Source organism: Cornus florida, unplaced genomic scaffold, assembly GCF_030987335.1.
Source record: "Cornus florida cultivar Cherokee Brave unplaced genomic scaffold, ASM3098733v1 CherokeeBrave_3.0.0_Hap2_Chr09, whole genome shotgun sequence".
Taxonomy (NCBI): Eukaryota; Viridiplantae; Streptophyta; class Magnoliopsida; order Cornales; family Cornaceae; genus Cornus; species Cornus florida.
This window is the reverse complement of record NW_026775579.1, coordinates 90,261,405-90,282,537: the sequence shown is the minus strand read 5'-3', so window position 1 is coordinate 90,282,537 and position 21,133 is coordinate 90,261,405. Positions and strand designations below refer to the sequence as shown.

The window sequence follows — 21,133 nt, the reverse complement described above, 5'->3', positions numbered from 1 at the left end:
TATATATATATACACACACAGATGCACCCATTTTCATATGGATAGATTAAAAGGGGAGAGAAAAAGAAAGGTTAGATAATTTAAAAGAGTTTATTTGTCTAAAAAAGTAATGTTTGTAGAGTTCCACTAAAATAGAAACTTAAGTAATTAATACATTTAATGGGATTTAATTCCTATACTAATAGGATAAACGACTGTAAAGTCACAGTCGAACAAGGCGATTGTGATTAGCAAAGCCTAAAGATAGCATACGATTTTGATCGCATAATCGTATATCATTCATTAAATAAAACGAGTCAATGGAATATAAAAGAGATTATGTTTTTAAGATTTTATCAATTATACAAGTTTAAACTAAATAGTTATTTATCAATCATCCACTATATATGCCGTATGGGTATGTTCATAATTCTTTTTTAATAATATTTATCTGAGTCTGTTATACTATAACTGTGAATAATATTATCACGAATATTGCAACGGCAAACCATGATTACTATATTTTTAATTATATAAAAAATTTTGGGAGCGGCTCCAAGAACTCCCCAAATTCCAAAAGTGAGATGAAATTGTTTGCCTTTACTCCTTTTTGAATTTTATTGAGGGAGTTTAAGCTAATAATGTAACATTAAATATTACTCCAACGTGTTTAGATTTTAATCAAACCTTTGAACCCATATAAGGAGTACATATTACCAAAATCAGACGGTCCAAGATTTTCTGTCAAATTCCAAAATACGTTCAAGTTCAAAATTTGGGCACTCGCACAATCATGAGACGGTTTTCAATTATCTCCGGAATACGAGGGGGCATTTAGGCGACGTTACAGGGCATTTTGGTAACTTCAATAGAACCTAATCCAATCGTTACCAACCACGATATTCACACCTGGACACGTGTACTTCTTCTGTGGAACCACTGAAGTAACAGGGTGGGACCGTTGCCATGTGACCAAATTGAATTTTCGGGTTTTATCCAAGCCATGTAATGTACAGCGTGGCACATCTCTCCTAGTCAGCAACATCTCCTCTTCACCTTCCCCTACAAAAGGCCAACGCTCCCCATCATTTGTACTTCAGCGAGAAAAAAAAAAAGAACCCAACATAACCAAAACCTCTGCTCTCTATCACAATCAACTATATCTCTCTCTTCAAATCTACCGCCGGCAACTGCTATTTAGCCGGAAAACGAATATTCCGGCAGCCGGATACTCTATTCTCACACGCAATGTCCTTGTCTCCGTTCACCACCATCACGTTTTCCACGAACCCTAAGCGGAAAGCAATTCTCCTTCTCTGAGTTTTGAAGCTATTCGATTCTTCTTCACTACGATACACACGAGAGCAAGGTAACGATTTTTTTTCCACAAAAGTTTTTCGAGGGATTGATTTGTGTGCGTGATTTGAATGAGGTGATCTGCATGACGAAAGATAGTGATCGTGTGATGTGAGATTGTAATTAATGGTTTCGCCTTTAAAGCTGATGCAGATGTAATGTAAAGTTGTTCAACCTAACCTCATTGCATTGATTTTACGTTTCAATGCATTCTGCAGCATATATTTCTGTAGAATTTTTGAAATTAGGATTATCAGTTTCATTGATTTGAGATACAGCTTTGATCTGAATAGTCAGAGTGAACGAGTCTGAGACTGTAACAGAACTGACAGAGCACAGCTAAAAGGTAGTGAGGGGGTTAGAGTAGAGTTTAAAATCAGAGGAAGACCTTTTAATTGATAGCAATGCCTTTTCCGATGAAGATTCAACCGATCGATTCTCAGACGTATCGAGAATCAATCCGAAACGATTCATCCAAACTTGTGGTGAAATCGCGCCTCAGGAGGCTCTTCGATCGGCAGTTCCCTAGCGTTCTGCGGATTTCGTCGGCCGACAAGCCGAGTGTCGGTGAAGCTCAGTTCAGCAAAGACGGAGGGACTGAGTTTGAACCGAGCTCGGTTTGTTTGGCCAAAATGGTTCAGAATTTCATTGAGGAGAGCAACGAGAAGCAATCGGCTGCGAAATGTGGTCGCAATCGCTGCAATTGCTTCAACGGAAACGGAAATGACAGCTCCGACGACGAATTTGATTTCTCTAGTGGATTCGGTGACTCGTTCCAAACAGCTTCATCTGGTGATTCTTTCGATACACTCAAGGTAAACATTGCTTAATTTCTATCAACGATCTGACTTTTCTTCACACACATATATACCGTAGTTATACATACAATTCACGGCAATCTGAAAATAGATGTTTTGTTTTGTAGAGTTTGATTCCCTGCGCGAGTGTTGACGAGAGAAATCTCTTAGCAGACACCTCAAAGATCATCGAGAAAAACAAAATTTGCAAGCGAAAGGATGATTTGAGAAAAATTGTTACGGACGGCCTGTTAATTCTCGGTTACGATGCTTCAATCTGCAAATCGCGATGGGAAAAATCTTCATCTTATCCAGCAGGTAGCTCTCTCTCTCTCTCTATAAATATATATAGATACATACACATATATATATACACACACATGACGATATTTATTTTTGTGTATTTTTTGTTCGATTGTTTTTTTTATTTATTTATATATGTATAATTTTACAGGAGAATATGAGTTCATAGATGTGTTTGTGGAAGGGGAGAGAGTATTGATTGACATAGACTTCAGATCGGAGTTTGAGATAGCTCGATCAACCGGAAGCTACAAAGCGATCCTTCAAAATCTGCCGAACATCTTCGTCGGCAAAGCCGATCGTCTCCAACAAATGGTTTCGATTGTATCAGAGGCCGCAAAACAGAGCTTGAAGAAGAAAGACATGCACATTCCTCCGTGGAGGAAAGCCGAGTACATGAGAGCTAAATGGCTCTCTTCTTACACCAGAACCACTCCACCACCAAACGACGCCGTCAAGGCCAACACCGAAACCCAGACTCCAAACGAGCACAATACTGAAACCGAAAACCAGCAGCTCTCTGTAACAAACGAAAGCGAGTGCGGAGAGCTTGAACTGATTTTCGGTGAGGAGTCGTCGTCGTCGTCGTCGTCATCGGCGGGAGTGGATCACGCGGAAACCGAAACCGAGCCGTTGTCGTCGCCGGCGAAGAACTCCGGCCAGAATGAGAAAAAACCGTTTAAGGTATCGACGTGGCAACTGCCGGCGATCAAACCGAGGAGTTGCGAGAGAGGAGCCAAAGTCGTCACCGGATTAGCTTATCTACTCAAAGAAAAACCTTAATAAATTTTGTTTCATTTTTTTTTTTTTTTTAATTTTCATTTCTTCCAAGTTTAATATATACAGAATATATAAGGAGTTTTGGATAATTTTCGTATATTCCTCTTTCTCTTTTTACTTTTTCTTTGAAGAATATGTAAGAAAATCAAGCCTTGCGTTGATTATTGTAATGAAAATAGGAGAAACAAAAATGTTACTAAAATCTAAAATCTTTCTTATTATCTATCCAAAATGTTTCCCCAGAGGAACAAGAGAGATACATATCTTTTAATTTTTTTTATCTAAATTTTGTTTTATTTTATATTATTTTTTGGGAAATTGTAAAATTATGGGGGGAAGAGAATGAGGGTTTAATGACGGCAGGCTCGTGCCGTCTCGGTCGCCGTGAACAGGAAGCAAAGGTTCATTGGAATAACGTGGGTGTTCCTCTCTTTCCTTCTTTTCTCTCTCTTTCGTTGGAGTGCTGAAACTGCCTCTTTTCTCGATTCAACTCAGCTCGTGAAGCCCATTTCACTCGCCATTTCAAGGCCACTGGGCTATTCTTCCATTCTGAGCCCTTCTTTCACTTTGACCCGACAGTGGGCTCTGTGAAATGCTTTGGATGAGCGTGAACACGTGGCGCAATCGCATTGGTGTAAACAATATGGGGTACCAAAGCAAAGAAGACTGACTTTCTTGGGTCTCAACCGATTGGCTATTAATCCGTTTTTTATTACACACGGATTGGGCTTGACTCTCCCTGAAATACTTTACTTCTCAATATCTGAATCATCAGTTTTTTAATATATATATACAAAATATATGTTAAAACTTACTATCATCATATCTTTTTACTTGGGACACAAAAATAAATCACAAAAAGTATTCATTTATGTGGGTTCCATTTTTTTGTTTTGTTTTTTTTTTGGTTACACAAACAAAAGAATACTGAGTTTATAAAGTATCTTTCAAAAGCAAAAGCAATTAGCATTTTAGTACTTGGAGACATTACAACAGTAGCTATGTTCTTTACTCATAAACCACCTCTATGGACCATACTGACCTTGAGTGAATACTTTTTCTTTTTCTTTTTCTATTTTCGTCACTTTTGCGCGTGTACCATCTAAGTTGCACAATATTTTTTAAAAGTATTGTTCTTACGTTTTGAGTACGTTTTTGAACTCATGCTTGCTCTAGTTTTTACTATTTGTGATTTAATTTTATAGCTTTTGCACTTTTCTTTTCAAATTCATTCTGACTTCGTACTCGGTTGAGCTTCGTGACTTAGAGTGCAACTATGATAATAGCTGAAATTTGATTTTTTTTTTTTTAAGATAATTAATTTTGTTATGTGAATGACTTATTTTTGACATATATATATATTTTTTGGGCAATTAGTAATTTTTGACAATTACTGCCATACACACTCTTTCTCTTGTGTAAAATGAAGTATAGGTGACAATCATTGTGGTGGGGCATTCGTAATCCATTATGTTGTGTATATGTTAATATACCCCTCTATCTCATACAAAGTGGGTAGGGTCAGTTACAAAGTTCTCAGAACTAACTTAGAAGCTGTGGGGTCACTTTCCTTATTTTTTTTCTTTCTTTAGCGAGAGTGGGGTCCCTTTTCTGTACAAAGCAAATAATAAAAGCAATTGTCCCAAAGTTTGACAATAATAATACCCTTTGTGAAAGCAACACACCACCTACTGCTCTTTCTCTCTCTAAAAAGAATATGGTACAGGAATGGAGATTGCTTGCTGGGTGTAAATTTGATTTTAACAGAGATTGCCAAAGCCACACGAAATCGCACCATTCAAATATTCATCATCAAACACATAGTCTCCGTTTCGAATAGATTTTGTTTATGTTATTTTTATTTTTAGACCATTATAGTATCAATTTTAATAATAAAAATATATTTGGTATAGTCTTATTTTATTTTATTCGTGAACAGTGACACAAAAATAAAATATAAAAAAATTATTTTTTCTTATTTTGACAATTATTCATGATCCAAATTCATAACAGTAATGCAACACAAGCTCGATATTTTCACAGCAAAATTTCATTTTCAAACGTGTTTTAAATTATTTTTTTTTTTTTTCTAAAACACTCTTATAACAAAAATACTATTTCTATTTTAACCAAAATCAAAACGCTTAAAATAAAACACATGCTAATCGAACACGTTGCATGGGTGAGATAGGGGAAAAAAAAATGCCAAACTTGTGAGTGTTGTGACACATACATCTTAAAAATGGTGGACCCTTTTTTTTATAGGCAAAATTTGAATTGAATTTCTCATGTGGCACTAATTTCTAGAATATTGCAGCAATCAAGAGACCAATGAGAGAGCAATGTGAAGCCCATTTTCATAAGCTTTTTCAAATCAAATAATTTAACATGTCAGACAATAGAGAGCCTTTCAATTTAATCCCATTTTAATATTCGGGAAAAAAAAAAAAAATCCCATTTTAATCTGTGGTCTCAACCTAACTACTTTACTTTTTACCTTTTACTTTTCCACTTTTGGCTTATTTTCTCCTCACTTGAATGCGACATGGTTAATTGATGGAGTTTAATTTAACTTCATCTAACTTCATCACGTTTATATATATAGGAAACAGGATGAGACATTACTTTGATTTAATTCACATTGGTTTTAATTTGTGTGGACACAAGAAGTTCAACTTTTCTCTATTCTGATTTCTTTCAAATATTTTGTTCAGAAGTGATTGATCACTTACACTTGTGCTGCATTTTGAGTATAAATAATTTCTTGAAACTATTATTATCACCCGTGTGAATGAGAAGCATTACACTAGTCAAAACCTTAAATATCTGATTTCAAAAAAAAAAAAAAAAAATCTTTTCAAATGTGTTGAAGAATTCTTCATAAAATTTTGAAAATTGAAATCTTAAAATTCTGTATTAAATTACACAAAAAAAAAAAATTTTAGATGATGGATTTCCAATTAATATGCCAATTTGAAGTCTTTCATGAGATACTCCATGTAAAAATAAAAATAAAAAATTATTCCAAATTAAAGAATGTTGAAACATAATGCACACTTGTGGTCGATCATATGCTAGAATTTGTCCGAGAGTGGTCTTCATCCAGAGGATCCCAAGTGCCCGGATCAATCGAAAGTTCGAACCATAAAAAAAAAAAAAAGAGCAAAACAAGTTTATTTTTATGCCGAAAACGGGATAAACATGGATTTTTTAAACCTTAGTCAAAGGTCATTTACTTTCTTCTAACATACCAAATTCGAAAAAATACAAACCAACTTTCCACAGTTTTGACCGTTAAAATGTTTTAGGGTAGCCTCTTGCAAACACACAACCTATTGTAATATTTCGAATTCATATTCTAATCTGGTATATTCATAATTCAGATTAGAATATGAATTAGTCTGGAAAAAAAAAAAAGTGAAAAAAAATAATTATGAATTATTCTGACACCACACAAGTGATGTACACTGCTTCAGTGGAATCAAATCCATGTATACAAGGTCCAAAAATATAAATTCATGTATACGTGTGGGGGCGTTTTGCACGATTTCTCAGAGATTTAGTTGTCCCTGAATATACTCCGGCTACTTAAAAATAAATTATAAAAACTTCTTATCTTTTAATGATAAATAAAACATTTAATACGTACGTTCATCCAAATATTAATGCATGAATATATAAACGATAAAATCAATTTTGACAATAATTTTAATCAAAATCATCAGCCAATTTCATTGATCATTGAGTAGAGTTGGCAAGTGAGTGGGTCTTAATCCAGCTAAACACAACAAATTAAGTAACCACTTTTAATTATTTTTCTTAATTCTTATGGTTTGATTGGTTATTTAGGTATCAAAATTAGATAACCATCAACATACAAGTACGTCTTGAACTAATTTGTATAATTCAATTGTAACCTTCGAATCCAGGAATATATAGTGATTGAATATCATGTATATCTAATTGCAAAGTAACACAAGTTGTTTCAAGTTGCTATATATAATAGTAGTATATCTGAAGATTACGAGACGTCAAGCAATCATCTTCAATTCCAAAAATCACATTATTATATAGAATAAATGTTAGGTAACACTAATAATTTAATAATAGCCTAATCCATGTTCTATTATTAGAGAGAGATAATTCATCATTGATTATCACTACTGAATGATGATTTTAGGGTGGGTTAGGGTTTGTCGAGGAATCCGGTATCAATTATTAATTAGGGTGTTCCGAAATTATCATGGAGTTTCATGTTTCTTGCAACTTTCTAGGCTACCAAACAAACACATATATGGATAATCACCGTCCTTTGTAAAATTGAGAGTGTTAAGGAGGAATAAACTACGTACCTAACATTTGCTCAAGTCTTGAATAACTCAAACCTGCACAAAATGTTTTTATCATTTCATGATATGGTTACAAGTACTTATAAACAAGTAATATATAGGGTATTAATTTCCACTTCAAATTAAGTACAATTTTAGGAGTCAATCAAGCTGTTGATCTTCAGAGATTATATTTCTTGCCAAAGATAATTAACAAATACAATGTGCTTATCTTAAGTTACAAGAAGGTTCACACACCCAACAGCCAACAAACCTATAACTATCACATCAGAGGTGTTTCTCGTAGCTACTCTCTCTCTCTCTCTCTCTCTCTCTCTCTCTCACACACACACACACACACACACTCATTATGTTGATGCGGAAACCATTTATATTCTTTCAATTATTGGGAGGTTTTCAATCTGGCACATCCATCTTTATAAATTTCCCAGTACTTGGTTTCCCTTTCTATGAAACATGTAGATGAGAATTTGCCTTATAAAGGAACAATCGGATTATTTATACACAATTATTTGTCAACAAGTTTTCTCAAAATTGGCCCTCTAATCTTGTACCAAAATTACTAATCTTCAAACTTTAACCCGCATAATTAGCATCGAATGTCCGAACTTCTATCATTATATAAAACAGTTAATGTTGATGCACTAGTAAGTTTAACTTAAAGTCACAAATTCAAAATCGGAAACAATGTCTTCATATAGAGATAAGTCTGATGGGTAATATAAAGTCGCTTGATAGATACTGTATACCAAAATTCAACTTTGGAATAAGTTGGCTGGAGGACAGAGCTCCCGGTCCGAAAGTAGAGGTTTGGGGACTTTCTCAGATCCCAATTTTTTTAAGGTCATTTTGGTAATTTTCACACATGTTATGTTATCATATTGCAAAAGTATTTATTCATTTTGAAATCTCTATATTGGTGTTGTTTTGATTATCATAATGAAATGTCGTAATTCTAGTTTTGAGTAAACCAAATAAAAATTTGTATATTTCTGTTATTGTAAGTATTTGATCTGATTTCTCTTTAATTTCGCAATAACAATAAAAACTACGTAACAAGTGAAAGTTGAGAATTCAAAAATTCTTACCGCAAAAGGTGCTGTTGCTGCAACCAACATGGGCTGTTATCACCTTGTCACAGTCGAAAACAAATTGATTACACACACTCTCTCTTCACCTGTCCACAATGGTGTGGGCTTGCAGTGGAGTCATTAAATTAAAAAACTGGGCCCGTGATTAAATACAGACATGTTCCACAGTGAACCAGTAGTCCGTGTCCTATATAAAGAGGGTGGTCCATCTTAACCAGCCCAATAATTCCATATACGCACGGCTACAACCTAAACAGCCACACCTCCAAAACTCGGCCAACTCTTTTCTCAGGCTTCACATCTGCCAAACCTACTTTCTTATCACTCTGTCTGATGTAGACATTCCATGGCCAGACTTCTTCGTTTTTAATCTCTCTGCTGCAAAATTACAGCAATGCTTAAGCAAACCGGTTTTTTATTTATCTGAAAATTTTATCTCCGGTCATGAAATTCAGTGCAGTAGAGCAGAGGTATTATATTACATCGAACAGCTCACGGTGCATGCACATATATGTGTTATGAGTAGTCCGATGTAACACAACACCTATGTTGGCTACATAGAATTAAGCCTCTGTAATCTAAATTTTCCTCCCCACATCCCTGTAGACAAAGCAGGCACTGGTAATGACCTGTACTACATTGTGTTTCGTAAAATTTTTGTTGGTTTATGAATAGCCACTTTGTTCCATCATTAAGATTTGTTTCTGCATATGAAAACTACTGCATTTGCAGTAAGATTGTCCATATGATCTTAGATCGGTGTTTTTCAGTATATATATTTTATTAGTTCTGTACATCTAACCAACAAAAGTAGCATCATATATATGACCATGTAAATTTCACTTTTAGTAGCTTTAGCCGGGTTCACACCCTGTGAATGTGCCTGAACACTTTTGTCCTACATAAAAAAAATAAAAATTAAGGAGTTAAGGTGTTGTATTGTATTTGTTCAAAGTGTACTTAGTGGACATGTCAGAATTCAGAACTTAGAAGTGATCCCATTTGGACCACATGGGATTTTTTTGGATTATGCGTTTTAAACTTCCCCCCTTCCTCGTCTTGTCCACATCTTTCGAGCAACAATAAAATACTGTTATTTATTAAAAATTGACATCTAACAGTCGCAATGCTTCCTAGATAATGATTTGCAAAAATAATTCATCCAAGCAAGACACGCCCACGTGAAGGAAAAAATAAAAAATAAAAATAAAAATTTAGGATGAAAATTACAATGATACTTGCAACAAATTAAGCTTCGCATTTTAAGGATCCGTTTGGTATGTCCTTTGTTTTAGATGTTTTATTTTTGGTGAAAACAAAAATAGTATTTTTGTTGTAGGAGTGCTTTGAAAAAAAAATCAAAAGTACGTTTGACAATAATGTTTTGGGTTAATTCCACCTACACCTCCTGACGTTTGCCTATATTTCACTTACACCCTCTCTACGTTTCATAATTCCACCTACACCCCCTGTCAGTAAACACCGTCTAGTTTTCTTACAGAAATGTGTGATTTTACTTTTTTGCCCATGAATTATATATTAAAATTTATAACTTAAATGAAAAGACTTAAATGCCCTCTATTTCTCTCTCTTTACACAGACCCATGATTTAAATGACGGTGACCAAGTCGGACGGTGGAGATCGCTTCACCTCTGTAACTTTTTGAAGATTGCTTCACCTAAGTCGGATGGCGATCCCAAGTTTTGTGAAGTTCAATTCAGTCCGGCGAAGCTCGCAACGGAAGATGGTAGTTATGATAAGAGCCCGTGGTGGCCGTGCATGGTTGCACCTCATCGATCCAAAACCAGTGATGGCAAGGCAACACGACAGGAATCTCAGACGACGGTGACTCCTTTTGTGACGCTAACTCTTGTCGTAACTCCACCGTCATCTTCAACCAAACCCAGTTCAGTCTGGCGAGCAGCGATTCAGTCATACCGACCTTAAATCCCGGTGTTGTTAACGGCGGCAGACGGTGAGAGCAGATCTAACATCCCATTGTTGTCGACAGTGATGGTCTCCCGATTGTTGATATCGGTGGCGAGGTGTGTCACCATCAGGTACAGAAGCGTCTAACGAAGGCCGTAGGGCAAGCCCTCGGCAGAGATCCGTGATCCCAAATGCCAAAGGTCTAGAGTTTGGATCGAGAAGTAAAGCAATTTTGAACTTCACTCTTGAGGCCGGAAAGTCGTATGACACGGCGGTGTAGTGGGATGGCCAACATGAAGTTTGTTGGGATTGCCGGTGGTGAGCAAGGAAGATGCCGACGGTGATGAAGTGCGACAGAAAGTCGTATGTCTAAGGTTCACTTTATTTAGGGATTTGTTTCAAATTTCCAGCTGTAAAGCCCAAAAAAACTGATTAAGATCAACACAAGAAGCTCAAATCAAGGTTAATTTTCCTTCATCTTTAGTGTTTCCCACATTCAATTGGTCCTAGTTATAATGTAATTTGATATTTTAGTTTTTGAATTTCCTCTTTTAATACCTTCTCTAAAAACCACGTATTTAGGATTGATATGCTTATAATTTTGGGTCTTTATTGACTGATCGATGTATATGCTTAGCTTCGCCAAAAAAAAAAAAATTTGAATAATGCGTGTTCATACTTCTTATTGTTGTATCACTCAAATAATTTGGAACAAAAAAATTAGCAAATTTGGTTGAAAAATTAATAGGTTTTGCCACTATCTCAAAAAACCACCGCCACTGCCTTTCTCAACCTCCTCTTACGACCCAACAACATGCTTCAGTCCAATGACGCTACAAGCGTGCTTTAATGCATCCAAACAACAACCCATCAACGTGCTTCAGTATGGCGACGCTACAAGTGTCCTCAATCCACCTCAGTGAAACCCAGTTCAAGACGGCTATGGACTCGCCAGACATTTCATTCCCACCGAATAGTCCCGCCACCAGTAGAAGAATCAAAGATGGGTGTAGACAGTGATGGTAATTTTGTAAATTTGCATTCGTCAATGAGGTTAAATATGTCATTTCAAGTATTGGAAGGGCAAAATTGACCTTATATCGATTTGTTCATGCTAACACCGTCAGTTGCTTAACGGCAGGGGGTATTTTGCTACATAAATCAAAACCTCAAAGGAGGTAGGTGGAATTATGAAACCTAGAGGGGGTGTAAGTGAAATATAGGCAAACGTCAGGAGTGTAGGTGGAATTGATCCTAATGTTTTTGGCGTTTTGTTTTTGACCTGTGTTGCGCAACTGTTATGATTTTGGGCCATGAATAATTGTCAAAACAAGAAAAAATATTTTTTTAGTGTTTTGATTTTGGGCTATTGTTCACAAAGTATTCTTATACTGTGTAAAATAAAATAAGACCGCACCAAACATGTTTTTGTTGCCAAAATCGATATTGTAGTAGTCCAAAAACAAAAATAATAGAAACAAAACGCATGCCAAATAGAGCCTAAAAAGCTAAAAATTATAAGAGTTATAGCAAAGATTAAAGTAGGTCACAAATCACAATATGAATGAATTTTCATAGCTAGATGTTTCACTCCAAAATTATGGTGAAACATATTCATTAATACTTGGCCATCTAATGCAACTAAAGTAATCACTCGTAAACATAGGCAACATATATTATCAGGGATGGGTGCCATTTTTAACCCAAAAATAAAATAAATAAATAAATAAATAGTAGGGGCAATAGTGAAGTTTTTCTATAATTTTAAAGGGCAAAATTTAAAATTTTAAAGTATATAAATAAATAAAAAAACAAAATTAGTCGGTATAAAATATAAAAATAAAAAAATTTGAATAGGGGTAGTTAGGGATGTCAATTTTTACCGCCCCGTCCTGCCCTGTTAATAACGGATATGGGAATACTTTTTATACCGTTGGAGCGGGCATGGATACATTGTACCTGTCGAGGGTCACGGGGCGAGTAAGGGTTCAGTATACATATCCTAAGGGTCTCGCCCCGCTAAGCATATAACTATATTTAATATATATAATATTAATAACTTATTTTAGCGACTTACTCCGTTACCAATCTCTTACAATCTTAATTTGGGATGTAAACTTGGTATTAAATTTGTTTTAGTTATAGTTATAGTGGAAGTTAGAGCTTAGAACTTCTTGTGATTTAGTTGTATTAAACTTTTATTTTTGTTTATTATGTGCTCTGAATTATGTTATGTGCATGTTATTTTTTTATTTTTGTTGGGATACATAATTTCATTTATATTGTGCCATTCCCAGTCTTTCCGCATATAGCAGGAGCTTAAGTTCCAAAAAGTGAGAGAAAAAAAATTGTTAGCGGGACGGGCACGGGGACACAGTATTTCCCAACCGGGCGGGGCTGGACATGAAATTCCAACCCGTCGCGGGTCTCGGAGCGGGCATGGACTTGGCAAAAATTAAAAGGGACGGGGCGGGATTTAGGGAAACCCGCTCCAAACCCGCCCCGTTGCCATCCCTAGGGGCAGTTGCCCCACTAGGCCTATATTGGGTCCCTGCATTGTATATTATAGCGATCTCTCTAAAAAAATATTAAATATTTCGGGGATACGTAACTCAATAAATAATAAATAATTAATTTTTATTATGAAAATAGTTAATATTAATTGATCTGTGCTACATAGTCGTCGTTACGCCGTTCAGTAAAACGCTGTGTATGGACTGCATTCAGGCTTAGAATTTCATTTGAATTGTAAATAAATGCCCAAACCCTTTTCGGCCCATTACCTCCTAGGGCCTGAATGTTTCATGGGTCATCCCTAGATGGAAGTTGGCGTTGAGAATGGGCTTTTTTCAATCTGAATCCTGTTCATTGCCCATTATGTAAAATTGGAGTTTGATTCATTGGCCATCCCATTATTTACGGGCTTTCTAGTTACATGTAACTAAATCCCAGAACTAAAGTGTGCGCAAGTGTGTGTAGAGAGAGAGATGCAGAAGCGGGAGCAGGGCAAACAGGGCGGAGGTCCCGGCGGCTCGAACACTCCGGCGGCGAAGAGAGGACGCCCCTTCGGAAGCAGCACCAACGCAGCCGCGGCGGCGGCAGCGGACACGGCAGCGCCTTTGACACTCCTCGGCCCATCTCTGCAAGTCCACTCCTCCTTCGCCGGTCAGTTCACCAAAACCCTAAGTTCTTACTTTCTCGGAATTGCCGCCTGAAAGGAGGTGATTTTGCATTATACATGAGGTCATTAACTTTAGATAAATTGACGCATTTACGGACTTGGGGATTGGTATATCATATGTTTATAGTGCTTGGGTTGCATCGCCAAATCAGGTCGCCAGTCAAAATAAAATTTATATATTGAAATTGATATACTTATGTGTGTATGTTTACATATATGTAAATATATCTTATGTTCTGAAAATATTACGAAATTGTTGTGGATACTGAAGCTCAGAGTTATCAGCAGTGACATCTTTAGTCTTAGGTGCTTACTGTGCGCTAGGTTTTAATTCGGCTCGCTCTTCAGTCTTCACTTGTGTGTGTGTGAGGAGTTGACCAATTGTTGTTATAGCTCCTTTTTTTTAAAAAATTTCAATCCCATAACATAAGTTAAAAAATGCTATTCTTCTGTGCTGCTCTCACCTACATGGGTATTGGAAAGAGAAGACTCAAGACAAATGTATTTTTGGATATTATTTTATGCAAAGTTGTTGCTCTTAGATTCAAGACCAGTGCCTCCATATTTGTCATCCCAAGGTTTTTTTTTTTTCATTGCACCAATCAATGAGTACCCATTGAATAAATGGGTAAGACTAGAAAGGATAGAATTAGAAATGATCATATTTGGGAGATGGTTGGAGGAGCACCAATTACAGATAAAATGAGAGAAAATTGGTTAAGATGGTTTGGACATGTGTAAAGGAGACGTTTAAGTGCGCCGGTTAGGAAACGTGACATAGTCCACATTGAGGATAATACTATGGGAAGAGGAAGACCAAAATTAACGTGGATAGAGTTAGAAAGAAAGATATGATAGCATGTAGATTGACCAAGGTTATAGCCTTAAATAGAGCGGAATAGAGACATAGGATTCATGTGGCTGACCATGTTAATATTCATTAAGAGAGAGATGGTACAAAGTCAATCTCAGCTCGAGTAAGAAGGAAATCAAATAATCTGGAAAAGGCTTGGTGGTGGTGGTGGTGGTGGTTGTTGTACTACCAATAAATCTGCTGACCATACTTATCTTTCAGTAGCTCCTTGTTATTCAGTGAGCACAGCTTCTTTTGCATTGACTACAAAAGAGAACATTTAATGTATCTTTAAAGTGATTGTAGAAAGTCTGCTGGTCTGTGAATTGGAAATGGATATGCCACATATCATCATTAAAGCATTGGCTGTCAAGATATCACTAAAATGATGAGAAAAATGTATATTTTCAGATATTTACTTAATACTTTTATGACTTGTAAAGTTATAAATTAAGATTTCGTTTTAAGATTAAGAACAAGTTCATAATGATCCTTTATAGTGTGTATAAATATTTGCGTTTATGTCTATGTCTGCTATTATACTATTGACTACTTCTTTTTGGGACTCATTGTTAATTGCCCGAGACTTCGTGGAACACTTCATTTGATTGAATACATGGGATAGTTGAAGTTAGTAATTTTTGGGCAACTATACAAATCAGATAGTTTAAAATATTGCATTACATTGGTGATTGCTATTTCTTCCAAGACAATCCCTTGATGACAATCTAGTTCTTCCTTGTTTGCACTGTTACTGTTATAAATTTGCTATACGTCCATCTAGGGGGTGTGTATCTAACAACAAGTTAAGGAAATGTCAGGCACTCATTAACTTGTTGCCTGCATGGGCTAGTTATTTGGCTACAATTTTACACCTGTTAGCATATGCCTAACACAAGCAGTAGCGTTTATCCGCCGGGAGAGAAGGAGAGAGGGGGGGGGGGGGGGGGGGTTTGGTAAAAGGCAGTAGCCAGTAGGTGATCCTGCTTGGCAAGGTGGTGCTTGCATTATGTTTCGGTAACATTGGAGCATTTCTCTTTACATTTTTTTTTTTTTTGATAAGTGAGCATTTCTCTTTACATTGATTTGATAAAAGGGTCGGGCAATCTTGTATAACAATTTTGGAGGTTTATAGATTCTGAATTTAAGAATTTGAAACAGTTAATATTTAAATGTAGATTTTGGAAAACAAAGATTGAAAACATGGAAAACTGGCATTAGTAAAAGTTTAATGGATGTTTGTACCATTGAGTTCACCTGATATTTTTATCCAATAGTTATTGTCCTAATTTCTACATACTGTTTTTGCAGATCAAAATAACAAAAGAATTGTTCTGGCTCTTCAAAGTGGATTAAAGAGTGAGCTGACATGGGCACTCAATACTCTCACATTACTATCATTCAAAGAAAAGGATGAAGTGCGTAAAGATGCAACTGCTCTTGCAAAAATACCTGGGTTGCTCGATGCTCTTCTCCAAGTTGTACGAGTCAATATTTTAATATTGTCCAGAGTACAAATGTTATTTTCTTTATTTATTTTTTCAATTATAGTAAACCTTACAGTACATATTAATATTGAATTTCTTACAAGTTGAGTAGATAGATGACTGGCGGGATATAGCCCTACCAAGGGAGCTGGTAAAGGCGCCAAGGGTGAGATCATTAGGTGCAAATTCTATTGTAACTGGATTTGGGAATGAATACGAGGCATTGGGCTCCTCTGTTCCCCATCCTAGGTAAAGTTGACATGATTACCGTCTCTTCTTTGCTGTAAATTTACCATTGTAGACACAGAACATCTGCAATTTGGAGTTGGAACCTGAAAATAGGATGATCTTCTTTTGGCAGCCTGGGATCTGGTTCTTCTGTCACTGAGGCATCCACACAGAAGGCTACACCCAAGCCTCGTCCTCCGGGGTGGTGGTTTGATGAAGAAGCCCTGTTTAATCGGGATGAGGATGGGCGGTCAGAAAAGCAGCAGTGTGCTGTTGGTGCTTCCAATATTATCCGCAACTTCTCTTTCATGCCCGATAATGAAGTCATTATGGCACAGCATCGTCATTGCTTGGAAACGATGTTTCAGTGCATTGAAGATCATATTACAGGTGAGAAGAAGTTACGGGATGATCTCTTTTTTGTGCCTTAATAAGTATTCACAGATAAAACTAGTATTTCATTTAGTTATGCCAAAGGAGGATTTAGAAAAAAAGGAAATTGATGTTCCATTCTTTCCCCCTGATCAATGGTACAAATTGAACCCCTTTAATCCCATTCCTCTTCATAAATGCCATGCCAGCAGTTAGCCATCGTGCTACAACGGCTTTGGTAAATTTTAATGTGTTTTTAAGATGTTGATGTGAGTTAGATTTACTAATTTGTTGGGAAAACTGGACTAGTTTGTGCTACTATGCCACACACCAAAAAACAAAATCCTGCAGATTTGTGTTCCTCAGGGCTATACTTGTGGATTAATGTTCAGACAATTTTTAAATTTCAGGTTAGCATATAATTTTTAGAGTCTCTGGATGGATGGCTATGAACTTACAATATCTTCAACAGAAAATATACTTTTTTATAATTTAAAAAAAAATGAAAAAAGAAAATTTTGAACACTGAGTCTAAAAAATAAATGCTGTGCTTAAGCTTTAGTGCACAGAATAACATGTGAAGATCAAGGTGATTATGTTGGAGGAAATTTGAAGCTGTTTGACACTTGTTAACACAAGGGGAATCTTTTAGAAGATTTTTTGGCGCTGAGACTATATTGAAAGACTAAGTGCAACACTTGTCAGATGTTAACAAAAAATTTCAAAAAGAAAATGGTATTCAAACTCTGAAACTAACTTTTATTTGTTCATTTATTTTGAATATGGATCTCAAGGGTGAACATAAGGTTGTACAATAGATGTGAACTACCACTATGGAGAGAAGAGGGTACCAGCAGTTCCTCTTTTGTTTTTCCAAGATGCCTTTTGCACACTGTCATGTTATTGGCTGAATACGCTTAACAAAACAAACGTGACAATTGTACATGTTAGTTGGAATGATTATTTTTCATTCCGAGTCTTCAGTCTGTGACTCTGTGGTACCTTGAGAAGTGTAAATTGAAACTATGTAGATATTACAATTGATTAGTCTTAAACTAGAGAGAGCTCTTTCTTTTTCGAAATTTGTTTGATAAGGAAACAAAGAGATGATAAGTAGCTTCCTTAACGCATCTATGTCTGTCAAAAGTATTTTCGTACAAGGTGCTTCATAGAATCTAGCTTGTTCCAAGTGTCAAGTGACTAGTTTTGGTGCCACATCAGATGGTCACACCAAACTGAAATCGTAAGTTACAACCTTAGTAACATAATGGTCCAAATTTGGCCAAGACACAGTTCCTCTGATTCCATCCGTAAAACCCAACATTACCAACCCAAAATCAAATCTAACCTTTTCTTTTACCTTTTAGCATTCAATTTAATATATCAGACACCACACTTTCTGCTGCCCAGAATTCCAAGCAACCTAAATCTATAGAAATTTTTGCAAATAAATACCTCATGTCAACCGCCATCTACTCTAAAGGTTTAAGTTGTTAGAGATTGGTGCAACTTAAGTATTTATCTTCTCTAACACGCCCCCTCACATGTGGCCAGATTTCGGTCCAACACGTGTATCAATTAGAGTTATCAGGTGGTGGTGAGGTTTGAACTTAGAACCTTGTCTGCTATGATATCATGTTAACTGTCACCTACTCTAAAAGCTTAAGTTGTAGAGAATATATGTGGCCAGTCCATCAATCCACACAGATTGGAAATTAAGGGAGGTTCCTATAATCTGCAGAATTGAGCCCTTTCTGTTTGACTTTGACTATATTATAGTAGACTGGTAGTCATGGTTCATTGTATCGGCCGATATGTGACGTATCGCCCGGTTCGTTTCAATACTGTTACACACCCCCTCGAACCGCCCAGTTCGACCGGTTTACTCCGTTACTGTTACCGTAATTGATACCGTGATTGCGAACCATACTGGCAGGTACCTGATTCATTGACCCATTAAAGGATCATCTGCCTTCATTAGATTAAAAAATATACTTGGCAGGTTTGCAATCTGGAATGCCTATGTTTGGGGATATACTTAGATATGCACATATAGGTTATATCATACGTCTGCTTTTCATATCGATATACTTAGATATGCATATATAGTTTAAATCATACATCTGCATTTCATATACATGAATATGTTACATATCTACTTGCAGAAAGAAAAAAAAAAATGTATGTAATCTTTGTATATAGATGCTATGGAGGCATTATGAATCATAGGTATTTTTAAATTTGGCACTTTCCTTCTCCTACTCAATTACTTTTTGTATATAGATGCTATGGAGGCATTATGAATCATAGGTATTTTTAAATTTGGCACTTTCCTTCTCCTACTCAATTACTTGCACACAAATAACAACTTAGATAGAATATGTGATCACATTGAGGTTGCATAAAGACCAACAAGGCAACATTTAAGAATTTTTCGTACATAGGCTGGGTAGAAAATTGAAGGAAGATTCTATATATTCAGGGCTTTAGGGAGAACTTACGTCAGAATGGCATGACAACTTAGTTGTTTAAACAATGTTTATATGGCAATCAACCCATTTTAAGTAGGATATTGGTATTACATAAGAGAATTGATTACTTGTTTGCAAATTATTTCATAACGGAGACCTATTTTGTTTATTACGGGCTATTGGCACATATGTTGAAAGCCTAAGGATGTACAATGTGACATTTCCAAGAATGTTTCTGTATCTCTTAGTATGTACTCTCTAGCAGTTCTAAACTGAATGTTCCACAGAGGACGATGAACTTGTCACAAATGCCCTTGAGACAATTGTAAATTTGGCTCCATTGCTGGATCTTCGAATCTTTAGCTCATCAAAGCCTTCCTACATCAAAATAAAGTAAGAAATTTGACAAGACATGTTGCTTTACAGTATGCTTGTTTCAATTTCCAACTTGTGAGTTAATTTTTTTGTCATTTGTTTCTATCAAACCAGAGAGAAACGTGCAGTCCAGGCCATCATGGGGATGCTGGGATCTACTGTCAAGTCCTGGCATTGTGCAGCTGCAGAATTACTTGGGCGTTTGATAATAAATCCTGATAATGAACCTTTCCTTCTTCCTTTTGCCCCACAGGTTGATATTCTTCCTCATTCCATCCCATCTTATGTAATATTTAGTTCATATAACGCGAATGGACTAACTGCATTAATCTTCATGATGGTTTGATGGACTTGGCAGATCTATAAGCGTTTAGTAGACCTTTTAAGCTCACCAGCTATTGATGCACAAGCTGCTGCTGTTGGCGCACTCTATAACCTCGCAGAAGTTAATATGGACTGCCGGTTGAAGCTTGCAAGCGAGCGATGGTGAGGCCATTTTTCAAATATGGCAAGCCCAAAATTTTATATATATATGTCTTATTATGTAGAACATTTTTTTATCTGAACAACCTGTGTAAACTGTCCTAAATTCAGGGCAGTTGATCGGCTGCTGAAAGTCATTAAGGCACCACATCCAGTGCCAGAAGTTTGCAGGAAAGCAGCGATGATATTAGAGAGTCTCGTCTCAGAGCCGCAGAACAAGGCCCTGCTGCTATCTTATGAGAATGCCTTCGCTGAGATACTTCTATCAGATGGAAAATATTCAGATATGTTTGCCAGGATATTGTATGAGTTGACATCTCGGCCAAGCAACAAAGTGGCAACAGCTCGTGGGTTTTGGGGCATGTAACCAAAACTCTGTTTCATCTCCATTTTCTAGTTATTCGGCTCTGGCTGGCATTTTAAAAAAATGTTGGTTGAGAATTAGGCCAAGTACATGTATCTGTGCATATTAGCTAACTGAAAAATATTTATATTCGAAATTCACAACAGCCATTGTCATGGGGTTCACTTTTTGGTTCTTCGCTATGTTTCATGGCTAAATTGGTTCCATTTGAAAGCTGTAATGCTGTTGTACTTTTCATGTTTATGTAGAACAAATTTAGTTTATATGGCTTTTGAATTATCACTAAATATGCTTGTATTACGGACCTCACTGCTTGCAAACAGTCAGTTCTCGGTTTCTAAACTTTATATGCTTGCATTCTCCTTTTTATAAATGATGTGATGAATTATTAAGAGAGAAATTTCCATAGGTATAACACACACACACAACAAAAAAAAAGAAAAAAAAAAAGGGGGTGTAAGTGCAATTTACCCTAATTTTTTTGTAATATAATTTACATAAGAATTTTTTAATTGAATTTTAAATTAAATTAATTATTATATAAATTCATAATGCAATAACTAAAACATGGCGAACAAGAATTCAAATAAGATAAAAAGGAATTGAGAATTATTACAAGCGACAAATAAAGATAAAAGGCAAAAGGACGTGATGAGCCAATGTTGCACTAGTTGGTATTCTCACACATGACAACATATGCCAATAAATTTTTTTAAAAAAGTAATAACCTATAC

General features: G+C 36.0%; 2 protein-coding genes across 2 annotated transcripts; both read left to right on the top strand.

Moving 5' to 3' along the window:
- Nucleotides 1-1,066: 1,066 nt before the first annotated feature.
- LOC132275071 (uncharacterized) lies at nt 1,067-3,424 on the top strand. Its single transcript, XM_059776452.1, has 3 exons — nt 1,067-2,150; nt 2,261-2,450; nt 2,587-3,424. The coding sequence occupies exons 1-3, from the start codon at nt 1,740-1,742 to the stop codon at nt 3,216-3,218; spliced, it is 1,233 nt and encodes a 410-aa protein (XP_059632435.1). The 5' UTR covers nt 1,067-1,739; the 3' UTR covers nt 3,219-3,424.
- A 10,080-nt stretch (nt 3,425-13,504) lies between these two features.
- Nucleotides 13,505-20,686, top strand: LOC132275070 (armadillo repeat-containing protein LFR). The gene is made up of 8 exons (XM_059776451.1): nt 13,505-13,750; nt 15,931-16,100; nt 16,219-16,355; nt 16,468-16,724; nt 19,465-19,570; nt 19,667-19,805; nt 19,911-20,038; nt 20,147-20,686. The coding sequence occupies exons 1-8, from the start codon at nt 13,573-13,575 to the stop codon at nt 20,400-20,402; spliced, it is 1,371 nt and encodes a 456-aa protein (XP_059632434.1). The 5' UTR covers nt 13,505-13,572; the 3' UTR covers nt 20,403-20,686.
- Nucleotides 20,687-21,133: the final 447 nt, after the last annotated feature.

Coding starts and splice junctions, on each gene's coding strand:
- LOC132275071 (XM_059776452.1), top strand. CDS start 1,740: ATGCCTTTTCCGATGAAGATTCAACCGATCGATTCTCAGACGTATCGA. Junction 2,151..2,260: donor ATTCTTTCGATACACTCAAG/GTAAACATTGCT, acceptor TTTGTTTTGTAG/AGTTTGATTCCCTGCGCGAG. Junction 2,451..2,586: donor ATCTTCATCTTATCCAGCAG/GTAGCTCTCTCT, acceptor ATAATTTTACAG/GAGAATATGAGTTCATAGAT.
- LOC132275070 (XM_059776451.1), top strand. CDS start 13,573: ATGCAGAAGCGGGAGCAGGGCAAACAGGGCGGAGGTCCCGGCGGCTCG. Junction 16,725..19,464: donor CATTGAAGATCATATTACAG/GTGAGAAGAAGT, acceptor AATGTTCCACAG/AGGACGATGAACTTGTCACA. Junction 20,039..20,146: donor AAGCTTGCAAGCGAGCGATG/GTGAGGCCATTT, acceptor TCCTAAATTCAG/GGCAGTTGATCGGCTGCTGA.